The sequence below is a fragment of the Halyomorpha halys genome, unplaced genomic scaffold, assembly GCF_000696795.3.
Source record: "Halyomorpha halys isolate HHAL.00 unplaced genomic scaffold, Hhal_1.1 Scaffold400.1, whole genome shotgun sequence".
NCBI classification, from domain to species: domain Eukaryota; kingdom Metazoa; phylum Arthropoda; class Insecta; order Hemiptera; family Pentatomidae; genus Halyomorpha; species Halyomorpha halys.
The window spans coordinates 57,788-75,418 of NW_027106113.1; the positions used below are offsets into that span (position 1 = coordinate 57,788).

General features: G+C 30.3%; 1 protein-coding gene across 1 annotated transcript in view; it reads left to right on the forward strand.

The window, feature by feature from the left end:
• Positions 1-6,450: 6,450 nt before the first annotated feature.
• Positions 6,451-17,631, forward strand: part of LOC106682274 (uncharacterized) — a 367,154-nt gene continuing 355,973 nt past the window's right edge. The window contains exon 1 of the mRNA XM_067053653.1: positions 6,451-6,674. Within this exon, the coding sequence (XP_066909754.1) occupies positions 6,451-6,674 (224 nt within the window). The remainder of the gene's footprint in view (positions 6,675-17,631) is intronic.

Below are 17,631 nucleotides of genomic sequence, written 5' to 3' on the forward strand. Positions count from 1 at the left end.
ATTATCTGCTAATATCGGGGCAATAGGAGGAGATCCTATGGGGCCACCGAATTTTTAGATATATAATTTATCAATAAATTGAAAATCCCTATATGAATACATAAAGCCAGTATTTTGATGAATTATGTTTTCGAAGTATTTGTGTGTTTCGAGTTTGTTCCATTTGTTTTCAATGATATTTTTTATTGTTGGGCTGTGTTTATTAGTAAACAATGATGGTGTGTCCTACAATAATTTTGTAAGATTATTATCGTAATAAGTGAATATTTCTAATTTTTTTTTCAATTAATGGTTCTTTTGCTTAAATGTGGGATAAAATTATTGAAAAAAGCTATATATCTAATCAGTTTTGTAATTTAAATTATTAACAGTATTATTATAGCTATATTAATTAATCATATCAGAAGAAATAATTTAACAAAACATTAATAAATTATTATTATTCAAACTGTATATTATAAATAATATATGTAAACTGTTAGTCTTTCTTGCTGGATTTTCTGAGCATATTTTGTTTTCCAGCATATATAGCCCCAACGTTATGTCAAGTAATATTAACCTTAAAATGTTAAAATATCTTATCGTAAATATACATATTAAAACAGAATGGCAGAGGTTCAAAAACTTAATTTACCAATTTAGAATAATTATAATATTGCTGTTTTTTAAAAATGGTTATTGTAAAAACGGTAATTCACAATACATGAACAGAAGTGCTTCATGCAGAATCGGGAAGAATATTAAAATACTATTCGATTTTCATTAAAAAAAAAAAGTATCAACACTGAATAGAATGTGTGATTAAGTGTGACTACCAACCCAATGAAGGTGGGCAGCACAGCTTTGTATTTTAATAAAGTTTTTCCTCCTGGAACAGAAGAAGGATGAGTTAATAGCAGAATATAGAAGGCTACAGCACGCCGAATTGTGTGAACTGCACTCGGAAAGTATAATTCAAGTGACAGCATTACTGGGAATAAGATGTTCTTGCAAGGTAGTAGAGTTTAGAGTAACGAACATAACCCTAAAAAGTTAATAAACGGAAATTAGATATATAACTTTTTTCTGAAAATTAATTTTTTTTTTAAAATAAACAATATTTACAAGATGTCGTGACTAGTTCGATTGTGTATAACTGTTTGCGGTCGATAATTGGATTTCTAATGGTTGTTTTGTTGATGAGAATCATAATTTATAATAAGGGACTTAAGTTCCTGACGTTCTCGGTCCCAACGTTGCTTCATCCATTGTGGATTTTCAGGAGAACTATTCTGTTAAAACATTCTTTTGAAACATCTCAAGTGGTTTGCATATATTATATTATTTTTCTTACTAATATAATATTTACACTTAAACTTTATGATGCGCTGAGATTTCAATATTTTGATTAAATACTACCGTCAAACGTCATTTGTACACCTTTGCTTAGTTGTGGTTTATCCAATTCCAAACGGCTTTTAATTAGCCGTTTTCCCATAGTTGCGTACACACTGGCCCATTGATGGCAAACGGACGACGACCCACGGATTTGTTCAGGTTAGTTGAGCATGTGCAGGAAGCCAATGAGATCTAACGACTTCGTTGTGGTTTACTCTACTGGAAGTCACATCAATGCTCAGAGGTTGGGATTCCTGTGATGTTTGGACTTCAATTGAACGTTGTGTTTGCAAACTAGAGAGAGGTAACATCTAAATAAAGGAGAATATCCTTATCTGAAGGAGAAACTTATAATTATAAATTAAATTCTAATTTGAAATGAGAATTTTATTGCTAATGACAAAAAAGTGAGAAATAAATGACAAATTTCCAAATCTTGGCATATGGGAGAAAAGAAAGATGGGGAAGAAAACCCAGATTGTTTATAAGACAGAAATATACTTTGTATTCCTTAACACCTGTCAATCCGAAAATCATATTCAAGGAGAAAAAAGTGTTGAAATCTTTAGCAGCTGATTCTTTTTCAGAATTCACCCTGGGGCCTGAAAAAGAGAGAAATGGCTCCATCGACATATTTTGGGCACATTCATTAAGGATTATGAATTTTAAAAGAGAACCAGACTTTTATATGTTTTTTATTTGCGGGTACTTATAAACGAGAGAAGAAGGAAATATACTAATACAGCTGTTTTGCATAATTGAAAATCTAAATATATAGATACAATTTTTATTTTATATGAGAGAAAGGTAATAAAATTTCTTGGGAGGGAGACATACACGGTTTTACGTAAATTTATTATTTTTGCAAATATATTTTTATAAATTATTATTTTTTTCTGTTGATTAAATTCAATATGAATATATCTATTTATATTCTTTCTCTAATAAAGAAGTGTGAAATTCGATACTGAGGACATATTTTTTTCATTTTCTGCATGATTATATAGTTTTCGTACCTTTGGCAGTGTGGAAGCAGAAGAAAATTTACTCTTAAAAGTTTAAATATAGGTAATTATACCTGACCTATAGAGATAGTGAGGAGGCAATAATGGCCTATGTACTTGGCATACTTTTTTTGTTCCTGAAAGATAAAAAATAATACCAAATATGCAGGTACGAATTAGAAATTTTATCATGAAATATTCTATATTTATAATATATGTATTCTTAAAGACAGATGCTTCATGTTATATAGTTTTTATCGGATGCTATGAAGCAGTGAATTGGTGACGTGTACAGGACCTGATGGTTATATAATCGAATTCAGCAATTTGGGCCTCAGAGACACCTAAGATGATACCCTTCACTAGCCCAAAAGCCCTTTACACTCCGAGAGGTCGGCTTCGGTCGTAAATTTACCTGAAGCACTTACTGCTTCTCCAAGATATAAGTAGCTGCTTGAATATTCTATTGCTTCTTATTTTTACAATGCATCTTATGTTAAGGCGGGTTTTTCTGGGCTGGTTTGCCTCCGAGAATAAACTCCTAGTTCTAGAGATATATTAAATCGACTAAAACCCCATTGAAAAAAATGGTAACAAATCAGTAAGAAAAGATCAGAAAATTAATGTGGTTTGATCCATTTTTTTAGATACAAGAAATAATTAATAATTAAATAAGAAGAAGAAATAATTAAAAGAATCTTTCCTCAACAGAATCAGTTTAAACAACTAAGGTAGAATGCTTTATTGATGTCGGTTTGTGACCTTCAACCATCGACTGTAAACATTTAATCATAGCAATGCTAATGCTATCGTCAACAAAAGATTGAAACTAAGTAACAGTTTTGCAGACATACAAAATGCATGCAATATGACATTAATTAAAAGGAATAATTATTTAACTTAAATCTTAAAAATAATGATTATCATAATAAAAGGCTTAGCAGACCCTTTGTCGATTTTGATACCTCCAATTCCGTTCTACACTCATCTATCCAATGACGCTCGTACAAGCCCAAAACCACAAGATCAATATAGATGAAAACCTCCCACCTACGTTTCGGCCCATTTATCGGACGTTTACGTCCGTGATTTGATCCGTTTATTAACTTTTTAGGGTTTCGTTCGTTACTCTAAACTCTACCACCTTGCAAGAACATCTTATTCCCAGTAATGCTGTCACCTGAATTATACTTTCCAAGTGCAGTTCACGCAATTCGGCGTTGTGTAGCCTTCTATATTCTGCTATTAACTCATCCTTCTTCTGTTCCAGGAGGAAAAACTTTATTAAAATACAAAGCTGTGCTGCCCACCTTCATTGGGTTGCTAGTCACACTTAATCACACATTCTATTCAGTGTTGATACTTTTTTTTTTTAATGAAAATCGAATAGTATTTTAATATTCTTCCCGATTGTGCTTCATTCTGTTCATGTATTGTGAATTACCGTTTTTACAATAACCATTTTTAAAAAACAGCAATATTATAATTATTCTAAATTGGTAAATTAAGTTTTTGAACCTCTGCCATTCTGTTTTAAGATGTATATTTACGATAAGATATTTTAACATTTTAAGGTTAATATTACTTGACATAACGGTGGGGCTATATATGTTGGAAAACAAAATATGCTCAGAAAATCCAGCAAGAAAGACTAACAGTTTACATATATTATATTATTTATAATATACAGTTTGAATAATAATAAATTATTAATGTTTTGTTAAATTATTTCTTCTGATATGATTAATTAATATAGTTATAATAAATATTTTTAATAATTTAAATTACAAAACTGATAGCTACTTTTAGTGTTATCCTAATTGGTTATCGATCATTGAAATTTGACTGCTACGTTTTGAAAGAAGTCAAAAGATCTCAGTTTCGCCTTGTATTTTCTTCTACAGACCAACATTCACATTCTAGGGGAGTACCTCCAGAGACAATAAATCAAAAACTTACTGGCAGTTCCAGCAACCTCGACTACAAATAATCCTTTCCATGAAAACCTTACAGTTCCAACTTCAACTATCCTGTCTTTGGATTGTAAACGTAAAAGTATGAAAATATATTTTTTAAATATTATAATAATTTTATCATTGTAACATATGTTGTTTTTATATAAATGCATATAAGAGTCGACATAATTAACTCAATAAGTCTGATGTTGATAGTCATATAAATGTAAATCATTCAAATAATATCTAGATAATTTAGAAAATATTGCAGAATTTTAATGATCCATTTTATTGACCATTAATACCTTTGGAGAAACATTGACTTAAGTTATTAAATTAAGTGACTGAATATGTAATTAAATTAAAATTGGTTTAAATCTAATGTTTCCTCAACAGAATCAATTTAAACAACTAAGGTAGAATGCTTTATTGTGTCGGTTTGTGACCTTCAACCACTGACCGTAAACATTTAATCGTAGCAATGCTAAGACCATAGTAAGGTTTATCACTTTGACCTCGTCTAGCAATTGTTTGGTTATGGAATCGTCTGTCTAGTTTTTTTTATTGCTGACCTAGATGTTGTTTATTTTATTTATTTATTTATTGAGTAAATCATTGGTGGTTTCATTTGTAATAACCAGATTTTCTTACCCATTTTTCTTACAACCTTATATCAAACCCTGTACACCAAGCTTAGAAATAAAAAAGAATTGAAATTTGATACAATATTTTATTATTCTATGTAAATACATTTCAAAAATTTCACCATAATTGGGGCAGTGTAAATAGAATGGTACGGTTAAATTTATTTTTAATTAAACAAGGTATTGAAAAGAATTTACTGGAAAACAAAATATTTATACTATAATTATGGCTGAAAATCATTTTATGATATATTATTGTTTTCATACAATCAAAACGGTCAAAAACCTCTTTTACACTTACGATTTTGCGTATATTTTAGGTCTTTTAATGATATGTTTTTCACAAATACAAGAACTTCTTTGAGTGAATTTTGAGATTACATAATGACACATAAGCCTTCTGCGGTTTGAAGTCCTTTTCTTAATGTTTATGTGAAACCTAGGTCCATCTAAAATGCTTGGTTTTTTGTATTGGATCAAATAAGTGAGTACAAAGTTTCTTGTGCATTGTTGCCTGCTTTATAAGCAACAAAAAAAGCTATGTGATTAAAGATAATTTTTTGAAAATATATTTTTTTATCTGAGAAATGAATTTACTTATTTCAATTTTAAATCCTCATTAAACTGAAACAATAAACTACAGTATTTCCTAATTATAGACACATATCGACCGTGTAGTTCATATAACTTAAATACTGTCTAGGAAAGCTCCATAAACTGAAGTTTAAAAATATATCAATACACTAAAAATATCTTATTAAGTAACTCAATTACTCCAAGGTTAAAGCTGGGAAGATCAAGAATAAAGAGCACTAATAAGGGCACTTAAATAAAACACTTTCGAGCACTGGACTATTGAATACTTTAGTTTCAAGCTAATTCAGCGGGCTAAATCAACCCAATTGAAGTTTGTTTATTTTTTTTTAATGTCTATTTTATTTTATTACTTAATAAATATCATAATCTGCCATAAACGGAAACCTAATCGATTTTTAAAAAAACGTTCACAATTTTTCGTAATTTAAAATCTTAGAAAAGACCAATGCACAGACCAAGTGGTGTCACTATAGTAAGTGATGGGCGACATCAGCAGAAATACTTCTGGGGACTAACCCATCTTCTTTATCAAACAACAGTTGGTTTATTTGTTAATTTCTTTTGCTCCTACCGATCTACAAGGCAGTACTAGATTTTAGTTTCAACTCCTACTGTTATCTGATTGTTGTCTCAAGGTTTGGTCATAACAAGGAGGAACAGTGTAGAAGTGCCGATTCAGAAGCAACGAAAGTGTGAAAACTAGCCTTGGATAGTTTGGTGTAAAATGCATCTAAAATTAAAACTAACCTAAAGGTTTTTTCAAAGCAAAAAAATATGGCCTTAAACATTTAGTCACATTGTAACAGTCGAGTGCAAATGTTGACGAACATTGTCAGTAATTGCTACGGTAAGATCAAGGAATATCGTATAAAGATGAAATGGTTTCTAGATCTTATACGGGAGATATTGAAAGCAACACTTCTTAATGAGGATTTTTACTTCCTGATTGTTACGGGTGTTACCGAAATCATATTGCGTAGAATCATCAAAGAGATGAAGATTGTAGTGACTCAAAATTCTGGAACTCTCCCGGAATCAGAGACTCCTGAAAATGAAGCACAACTAGCAGATCCCCAAAAGATTCAAGTGACTTTCAGGTTGTTCCTAGGAAGAAGAAGAAGTCACCTTTAGAGATTAAGAAGGCAGGAAAACAAGTTAAGAAAGTAGACATGTATGGTTCTAGAGAGGTACCAGACATAATGAAGATATAACCACTAAAACAGCCAACCACAGCAAACGTATTTAATAATATCTAGAAAAGTGTTGGTTCGTGCTGGATCGTGGATGGGAGACCTCGGTCAGCACAGGACCCCGAAAAAGGTCACTCGAGGTAGAGTATACCAATAAGCCCTACACTATAGGGTATGATAGTCCTTATTAAACCAATGCCCCCCTCTTGAGATGAAAACAAAATAAATGTATCCACTACATAATTAAATACGGATCCACCAATGGCAATGAAACCACAGATACTCTACTAAGAGTTAGGGTTCACGTTAACAAGATTTAAAGACCAAGAGAAATATATAAAAACGTAATATACACTGAATTATTGTTCTTTCAGATGAACAAATCAATAATGGAAATAATACAGACTCTAATATGGACAATGTATCTCTGCGTTTAGTGCCCCAATCTGACCGTAGGAAAGAGCGTCAGTAAACAAAAAAGAGATAGGTCAAAAGTTTAGGGTCCAAATACAGGATAATCTAACTGTACACTCACCACCTTGTCGGATTCTAAATAAATAAATAAATTAAGATGAGAGTTACCCGAATGGAGGAGAAAGCTATCTGAGAGACTAATTCAATGTTTGTGAAAAAAAAGTTCGTGACAAAAAAAAAAAGAAACCAAACTATTTGGCCAATCACTTAAAAGCTCCCCGACAGATCCTTTAGAACAGAAACTAAGGGTTTATTTTGGTAAGCAGACATTCCACTCAATACAGATTGGCTGGTGACCTATAGTGACTATTTATAGACTTATACCATAGTGACCTATTTATCAAATTGACCTACTACATTGTACCTATTTAATATTTATTATATGTTCCTTTTTCAGTTAATTTAACTGAAGAAGGGATATAGTAATTCATTTAGTACTTTAGTGAAGCAAGTCAACTGAGTTTGTATCCTTGCTCAGGAACAGTATACGATGGTAACATATTAATTTGGATAATTGGCATGGAATCGTTGAAATATTTATAGCTGCGATCAATGTTCCCAATATTTTTGAACTGAGAAGTATAGTTATAATTTTCAAGTCTTTAATGTGAAATCGTTTTTACAGAAGGTATATTTTCATCTAGATTTTTTTAAAGCTTTTTTGTTAGTAATTAATCATGGTTTTGTGCTTTAACATAACTTTCTATGACAAACATCAGGCGTGATTAAACAACAGCTTGATTCATCAATATCTAATTATTATACTCATTTTACGTGATAATTATGAAATGTAAATCCCTTAAATTATTGTTAATAGGTTTCCAGCATGGTAAAGATTACAGCACGTGCTGACACGGATCTGCAGCCAGTAACTACCGGAGCGTTATTACTTCATTAACTTCACCCGCTAGTCTTCATTATCTCATTTAAGGAACACTGGAAGGGAAGGCTAAATTTTTGTTTGACTAACTTCTGACGCAGATATGCACTAAGTTTTAAGTGATATGGACGGTCTGCCTCGTCTGTTTAACAAGAAGTATTTAGTTCAAATTTATTGTTAGTATGACATGAAGATTTGTCGTTTATATAATGAATTTATTCATAGCATAAAAATGTTTTGAGTTTTTTAAGATTGGAAAATATATGGGAAACTATCCCAAAAATTGACAAAAAAAAGACATTGCCTAGGCCTCTATGTTTTATTTGTTTAATTGTATTAATTATTGATTAATTAAATTACATTTCAAATAAAATCTTGCAGCATTGTAAACTTAATATAAGAACGGAAACTATTTTTATTATATAAGACAGAGGAAAATTAACATTAGAAAGTCGGGTCAGGGGTATTTTGATTGCTTACGCCCGACTTTGCTCATGTCTCACTGATGTAAATCTCATAATCATAATCATTTATGAGATAATGGTAGGTAATAGTTTTCTAGTAGGGTAAGGATTGCACATGATACTTGACATCAGGCAAAAAGATAACATTCGCGTCTTGGACAAAACCATGGTATTTGTCTTGAATATTTTATTTTGATTCAGGAGCAGAAATAGAGTCGCCAGAAGGAACATTTGTGAATTTAAACATATGATTGTAGCTTTGTTTAAGCAATTAGAGAAATTTATCTTTTTTCTTTCTAATCTTTAATGATTCATTTACAAAACCACATAAATTGGGTACCCTTAAGTGGGTAAACATCTGGCGGTCGAGCGTGATTCTGATCAAATCACCTCCTTGCATAACCCTTGGTCTAGTAACAGTACTTCCGAACAAATTAATGAACCCCTGACCTTTCTTTGTAGTGGTACAAATTTTATTATATTTTTATTATTTATTTTTTAATTTAATAATTCATTTCGATTTTTTTCCTCCTTTCTTTCTTTAATTATGTGTCTGATTTAAATAAAATTAATTTTTCTTTCATTTATATATTTTTTCCTTTTTCCAAGTTTGGTCTTTAAGGTCTTTATTTTATTTATTTTTTTTGTTTTGTCTTATATTAAATGAAGTATCAAAAAGTGTCCAATAAAACCGTTCCGTTTATTACAGAAAAGTTCTACTAAAGTCCATCTTTGCTATCTAAAGACCTTCCCTACAGAAACGTTGCATAGGAACTTATGAAACCCTTTTAAAAACTATTTTGAGAGGTTCTAGTCCAGAATGAGTAAATAATTTAATTTAATATCCAAATAAATAAAAATAAAAATGAGGAAGTAAAGGAAAAATGTCTGGATGTGGTTTTTATTTCATTTTTTTTTTTACTGAAAACAACAAATAATGAGACTTTTCTTTTAGTGCTCATGTAATAGCTGACTAATTAGTTAGTGAATTGGAACAACCATTGTAGATCGAGAAGCAATTTTTAAAGTGCATTTCCTAGGAGGTCGGAAATGGTAAGGGACTGAAAAAATAATATTTTTTACCTTTTTGAATACTTGTTATAAATCAATTTTGGAGGAAAAATGTAGCCTAAACAGTAGAAGAAAAGCATTGGAATAGTTCTTATTTTGCCCAATGACTGGCGAGAGGAAGATAATAAATCAGACGTAGGGCTTGCACATTTTCAGATTATGACCCATTAACATGAAATAAACCTTTCGTGTTAAAGCACTTCTCCATCTTCAGGTTTCTCTTGTACAAAAAAAAAAGTTTCCATATTACAGATAAGCGTGGCGCCTTATGTAAAATATATATAATTTTATTTCGTTAGTTCAATTATTATTATTTTTTTTTTTACCAAAGCACAAATATACGACCTTAAAATGTATACCGTTTTCATTTTCTATACGTCCGAAAACTTATAAACGATCCCCCCCCTGTTAGAAAAAACCGATTGCCAAGTGTGCGATCTTAAAATATATTTCATTTTTTTAAGATCATAAACATGCAAATGGACCAAATATGTTAGAAATCAGAAAGGTTTATTTTAACTTTTCCGGGTTGAACCTGACTTGAACATTATTAATATATAATTATATTGAAGATGTGATCAAATGCTCATGCAATAATTACTTTTCGAACAATTATAATATCATATTCCGGAAATAAGGTAAAATTAGAATTCGTAAAAAAGTAGAATCCAAATTAATATGTCACCATCGTAATACTGTTGCATAGCATGGATATAAACTCTGTTGAATTGGTTCAATATAATACTAAATGAAATAAAACTCATTAATATATCCATTCCTCTGTTAAATTAACTAAAAAGGAACATAAAATATTGTATAATACTTCATGTATATATTTTAAAAATCCTAAAATGTTTAGTTGATATTTTAATACATTTACAATATATTATGGAACGAATAGTAATTAAACGTATTTAAATCACCTTAAATAATTCTGATGCAATGCGTTCTTCTTGAACTAAATTAACAATGAATTTTTTTTCTGTCCCTATAGGTCAACGTACAAACCGTATTGAGTGTAGAGTCTGCTTACCGAAATAAACCTGTTCTAAAAGATCTGTCGAGGAGCTTTTAAGTGATTGACCAAATAGTTTAGTTTCTTTGTTATTATTTTTTTTCACAAAAGTAACATTGAATTAAACACTTGGATAACTTTCTCCTCCGTTCAGGTAACTCTCATCTTAATTTTCTTTTCTTTGGAATCTAGCCGGGCGGTGAGTGCACAGGTAGATTATCCTGTATCTGGACCCTGGACTTTTCACCTAACTCTTTTTTTTTTTTTTTGTTTACTGACACTCTTTCCTGCGGTCAGATTGGGGCACTAAACACAGAGATACATTGTCCATATTAGAGTCTGTATTATTTCCATTATTGATTTGTTCATCTGAAAGAACAATACTTCGGTGTTTATTACGTTTTTATATATTTCTCTTAATCTTTAAATATTGTTAGCATGAACCCTAACTCTTAGCAGAGCATCTGTAGTTTCATTGCCTCTGGTGGATCCGTATTTATTTACATAGTGAGTATATTTATTTTGTTTTCATCTCAAGAGGGGAAAATTGGTTTAATAAGGACTATTATGCCTTATAGTGTAGGGCTTATTGGTTTACTCAACCTCGAGTGACCTTTTTCGAGGCCCTGTGCTGACCGAGGCCTCCCATTCACGATTCAGCACGAACCAACACCGAACCAGCTTTGGTAACTCGGATAACTTTTTAAATGGTGATGGAAAATCCCTTAGAGTTTCACTGACAGACTCATTTTCTAGCTGTTATTAAATACGTTGGCTGAGCTTTGGTTGGCTGCTTTAGTGGTTATATCTTCATTATGTCTGCAACATTTGGTACTTGTCGAGAACCATACCTGATACTCTTTACCTACGATCCACTCTGTGTGCACTAATTGCACTCTATACCGAGGTTAGATGCATTGTCCATAGGTAAGTATTATTTTCATTATTTCTTTGTTGTCTGTAGGAACAATAGTTCTTTTTTATTATGTTTTTCATATCTTTTTATTGGTCCTTAAATATTTTCAGCCTGAACCCTAATTAATTTATTTTTACTCAAGTTAGTATAGTATACTTAATATGTTAGAGCATTTACTAAGTTTATAAATATTTATGAGCTAAATTCCTACTTAAAACATTCTAAGTTGAATATTTAAATCTTTACCTATATATTGAACTAACCGGACATTAGATTCATATCGAAAAGTACAACTTATTTGATTCAGCTTATATTAAGATGGGTCTCTTATACTCTTTGCTTTTTTTTTTATTACTTTTTCTGAAAAAGAGAAAGGTTATTTTTATTTGTTTCCCCCAATTGGTATTATATTATATCTTACCGATCCAATAATCTAATAAACATTATGTAACTATTAAAATTCTTGTAACGATTTTTGACATTTAATTACAATTTTAGTATTGCTATGATAATTTCTTTCATTAGGCCTTACCAAATTAAACAACTAGGCCTTACCAAAGCCAACAACCAACGGGCGTTGACGACCAGACTGTTAAACGCCCTTTCAAAACTAACAAACAACAAACATTTCTTTCATTATATCAATATTATTGTAGAACACTTTCAGGTTCTTGTGATATAGGAATACCACAAAAAAATAATAATAATGCTATACCCTTATGACCTTACTAGTCCAATAAATCGGAACATCTCTTCGTATCTATTTAATAGTGCATATAATTTCTGAAATCTACATATTAATGTAAAATGAGCAATGTGGAAGCCGTAAAATTAACCCAGTGTTCATTGCGGGGCTAGGGTACGCTTGAGTAGTATTGAGGAAATGCTACCCTTTATGATAATTTCCATTGAACACGCGGATCGTTGTATCAATTTGCATTAATTAATAGCAACAGAAATTTCTTAATTACTACAACGTGTTAGATGTTGCATCAAGTGCAGCTGTTGTCTGTGCCAATAGTACAAGGAGGTACACCAGACGGAACGTAACCAAAAGTTTTATGTTTCGTACATTACTATAGACCGGAATTTTTTTTTTTTTTGCACAAAGTAAAAGGAAATGTATAAAAAAACTCAAAATGTGTAAAATTAGTAGTAATAGAGCTTGTATTTGACAATATATTAATTCTAAGTTTACGGCATTATTTTTTTATTTCTTTTTATGAATCCTGAGTAAATTAAAAAAAAAAAAATTGAAAAAGTTAAAAAAATGAAATTCTCTGCAAAATTCAACAAAGTATGCTAAACTAATTTCTAACTCTTTTATTTTAAAATTTCCTTCAACATTTGATATAAACAAATAATAAGAGTATTTTAATCAACATATTTTTTTTCTAAAATTATTTTTACATCCCCGTATTAGGATTTGTGACTACCAGAGTATTAAAGTATTTTTATTAACACGTATTTCCTCAGCGAAGGTTACTCAGTTTTTTTCCTTAAGGGATAAAATTGCTACATTGATGTCAAAAGATTTATCTCGCTGAGTGTGGCCGACCAGCGGTAATAGTAGGCGGGAAAGAGGAGAATTATACCTTCTAATTGTTGGGTGCAAAGTTAAATGAAAAATAATCATAGCTTATCCGGTAATTTTTCTTCTGCGATTTTCCGTTGAATAACATACCTGAGTTTATTAGTTTATAAGTTACTTTTGTTTTACCTTAGTTTATAAGTTTATTTCTAGATTAATTTTTCTCGAAGTATAAAATAAGTGCGATCTTGAAGTTGGTTTAATTATATCTGGAATAATGAAATAAATATCAGTCCTAACTTTGCACCAGAAATTAGGGCTACTTTGCTCCAGTAAACTTTCTAAACTTATTTGTGGTGATATGTCTCTAAAAGTTTTTGTTTTTGTTCTAATAATTTTTTTAATTTTCAATACCTTTACATCACTACAGTAATTTAGAATGTATATTCATGGTATCTGTTTCGATAGTTTTTTGCTTATTTTTCGACATACTTTATTCTAATTTTTAATGAATGGATTTGTATGCATAGTAAGCTTGTAAATAGAGAAATCAGTCTTTTTTTATAGAATTTTAAAATTTCAAAAAAAAATTCTTTCATTTTACTTATTTATCTTTTTAGTGGTTCCTTTCTTCACTGGTAATAGTTCATTAATACACAATTCATTTGTGTTCATTAATACAGTAATGGTTAATCCCTTACACTGCATCATATATTTACTCCGTTATTTATAATGAATTTTAGAAAGTGGTGCATTTTCTCCCAACGTTCACATAAATGTTTTGAAAATAAACTCCACTTTTTGAAAAAAGAGTATTTTAGGAAAGTTAGAACTTTTCAAATATTTATGTTACTCAACATAATTTGATATATGGAGGAATAAAATCTAAATCTTCTGAATTAAATTGTATTTTTTATAAAATTAGCACCAGTGTGAAGTAAGCCATCGATGTATGAATAAGTAATGAAAAAAGGTTATTTTCATCGCTCATTTATAATCTAGGGAACCTAAAGTATAAATTTCAGACCTTTCAGACTGCAGTAAGTGAGTCAAAAATGTAATATGTAAAAAAATATCCGATGTCTGACGTAAAGTACCCACTTTGACAGTTCCCATTTTGTATAAGATGAGTATGTTCCAGGATGATATCTGGCATTCTCGGAGTCAATTTATTACTGATAGATCAGAATACAATTCATCCTTAGGGAATCGATCCCTATAGTGTTATGGAACACGTTCATCGATTCATTGAAGAACCAACACAGGAAATAAAAAAAAAAAATACAGATTTTTTTACAAAGGTTCGCTTCAATGTTACGTTATGGAGTAAGCTAAGGGGAAGCTAGTATTTGAAAAAAAAGTCTAATAGGAATATGAATTAATCTTATTAAAAAAAAATGTCTTAGTTTTAAAAAGTTTGATCGTTAAATATTACCAATGGACTAGAAAATTCTATGCAATATGTTGTATGAGCTAATTAGTATTTCAGTGTGTTTAACAGGTGTAAATTAATAGAATAAAACGTCGACTGCTTTTACAATTTCGATATGCAACTTTAAAATTATTTAAAAAAAAAATGATGATTATGTTTATGTGATGAAGCTAAACCTATGTTTGTCAGGTCTATGGATTGCAGTTCGCATCAGCCCCTCTGAAGTGAAATGCTCTGGAGCACATCCCAATCAGGAGATATATCAAATTTCTCTTCTGAGTTGTTATCTATGCGGATATCAATACCACACTTTATACAATATTGTATGATTTTATTTCTAATTTTTGCTAGATGGAACCTGAAACATTGCATTCATGAATATGATTTTAATTGTCAACTTGATTAAATCGAATTGATTAAGATTAGGTAGATTAAAAATAATTATAAAACTATGAAAAATTCGTTTTTTGGAGTGTGATTGTGAATATTACTGTTATTTTATTATATCTTTGTTTTATATTGAATCCTGTTCCTGTTTTACATTTCAAAATAAATTCAATGAAAAAGAATCGCATCGAACAGAATTGAATAACACAGACAAGAGATAATTAAGAATAATTTAATTAAGTTTGAAAAAAGGTTGGAATGAAAAAAAGGTTTTAATTTACTTCCAATTCATCCTTCCTCCTCCATGGCGAAAAAGTAAAATCCAATTGACATCTGAATAATTTACACCGGAATAAATTAAATTTTTTAAGCATTTCCTGAATATTTCTAAATACAAAAATAAAAATTATAATTACTTTTAAAATATCCTGTGCCTGTTGGAATATCGAGCCTCTGCTTTATTTTTACTTATACTTTAAAGACCTATTTAAAATATACTATACGAATTACATTTTTCTTAAATCTTGTCATTATTTAAATATCATAATATGATATATTAATATTTTGCAGCAAGTTAAATAAAAATATTATAGTTCATGGTCGATTTACAACATGATTTTTTGAAAGTTTTTATTTATTACAATTTTTTTTAATGGATTCCAAAATAAATTTCGAAAAATACGTAGTAGATTTGTAGTGTATACGGATTAAACAGATGAATACAACGACAGCTCTTCAATAATAAAGAAGAAGAACACAATTTTTTTTTTTTCGTTTGGCTCTACAGACCTTCCAGATCTTTGGCCGCCCGACGAGCCTTCTCCATGCCTGCCTATCTTGCGCCACTACTTTCCAGTTTGCTACATGCAGCTCTTCCGCATTTATTTTGATTCTGTCCATCCATCTGTTTCCTATCACGTGGTCTCTTGCCAACTATACTGGCATTCATTGTTGTGTAGAGGCGTCCTGATGGATTGCTTCTAGCAACGTGTCCCGGCTTTGCCCGGCCCTTGCCTTCATATCATGAGATATTGACTGGACAGTCTGTGCAAGCAGTCCACAAGAGTGCATATTAGAAGGGGATATATAGGTTTTAAAGTGGAATTAATTTCCAAGAAGACAAGGTTTGAATTTTCATGTTTATGTTGGTAACTTTTTCACATATTAAAAACTAGGAAAAACCTAAGCGCATTAAATGCGTTTTTTTTACTCCATCTTGAGTTATTTGAAAAATAAAAAAAAATAAAAAAATTTAGTAGTAGAAATTATCATACTAAAAAAAGGATTTGTTATTACTTTTTAAAATAATAAAAATAAATAACAAAACAGTGGCCAAAAAATTGAAAAAGCTTTGCTCGTTTTTTACTCAATACACATGGTAAAAATTAATAGAACCTATTTTAAGATATTTCCAAAAATTATCGAACGATGATATCTGTTAGCAGAAAAAAATAAAGCAAGGTAAATTTACTATTAAGAAGTTTCCAATGATTATCTTCCCTTGTTGCTATTTCCATGATATTTGTCAATAAGAATCAGATGTTGATTTTTCGTCATTTGAAAAAAAAGAATGGTTTTGAAGATTTGTATTTACGGAACTATTAAAAGTAAAGTGCTCAATTTTCAGTAAAATAAAAAAAATCAGATAAATGTATATTACTTTTTAAAAAATATTACTTTAAGGTACTTTAAAAATATATGTTATTTGTTTTAAAAAAGAAAATAATTCACTAAATCGTGGCAAAAAAAAAAATTGAATATTTTATATTTTTCTGTGAAAAATTTTGTTTATTGATATCACCTAAGATTTTCTAATGTTACCCAGAGTCATGCTTTATTTTTATTTTTAGAAAATACCTAAGTATTTAGTATGTCAAAACAAAAAAGAAAAAGAAAAAGAATTTTATCTGTGTGGGTATTCATTCCAAAAAAAACCCACGTTTCCCTACGTATACTCTACCATAATGTAAAAGTAAAAATTCTTCTTTCTTTAAGGGAAGGATGGAGTGCAAAATGACGAATATTTTTTATCTTCGTCCAACGGTTTGCTGGACGCACAACTTGGTCGTAAAGAGCTGAAAGAACTTTTAACAATTTGCTTTGAGGGTGTTCCTAAGGCAAGCAACATATCGGATAATAAAACATTTATGCAGCATATGCGGTGCTGTACCGTAATTTACAACCAATTTATACGATTTTTCATGCTATTTTTTTTAAACATAAGTTGGAGAAGTATAACTATAGAACAATTTTTTAGGATACCATAGGAAGGAAAACATGCTGTAAAGGTTTTTTTTAAACATTATGATAACAATTTATCACGATTTTTAGTTGTTTCCGAGTTATATATCTCTAAAACCTAAACTCTTCCAACGAATCTGGGCCCGTGGAACAAGGGCGGAGGAAGAGATAACCGAAGAGGTAACAGATGTTGGGGTGTGAAGAGGTTGCATTATTTATTGGCCTTTGAGATTTATACCGTAAGAAGTGCCTACTAAAAGGAGATTTACTAGCACTGGTCCTAGCACGCTTCATAACCTCCTCTATCCGCTCTCTTATCGGGAGATATACTGCTAGTGTCTCGTCTCGTTGCCCTATCCGCATATTAGATCTTTCCATCTGAGGAAATAAGATTTTGAAATGTAAGTAAAGTGGATGGGCTGTTATTATTTCTTAAATCTAAGTATATATATA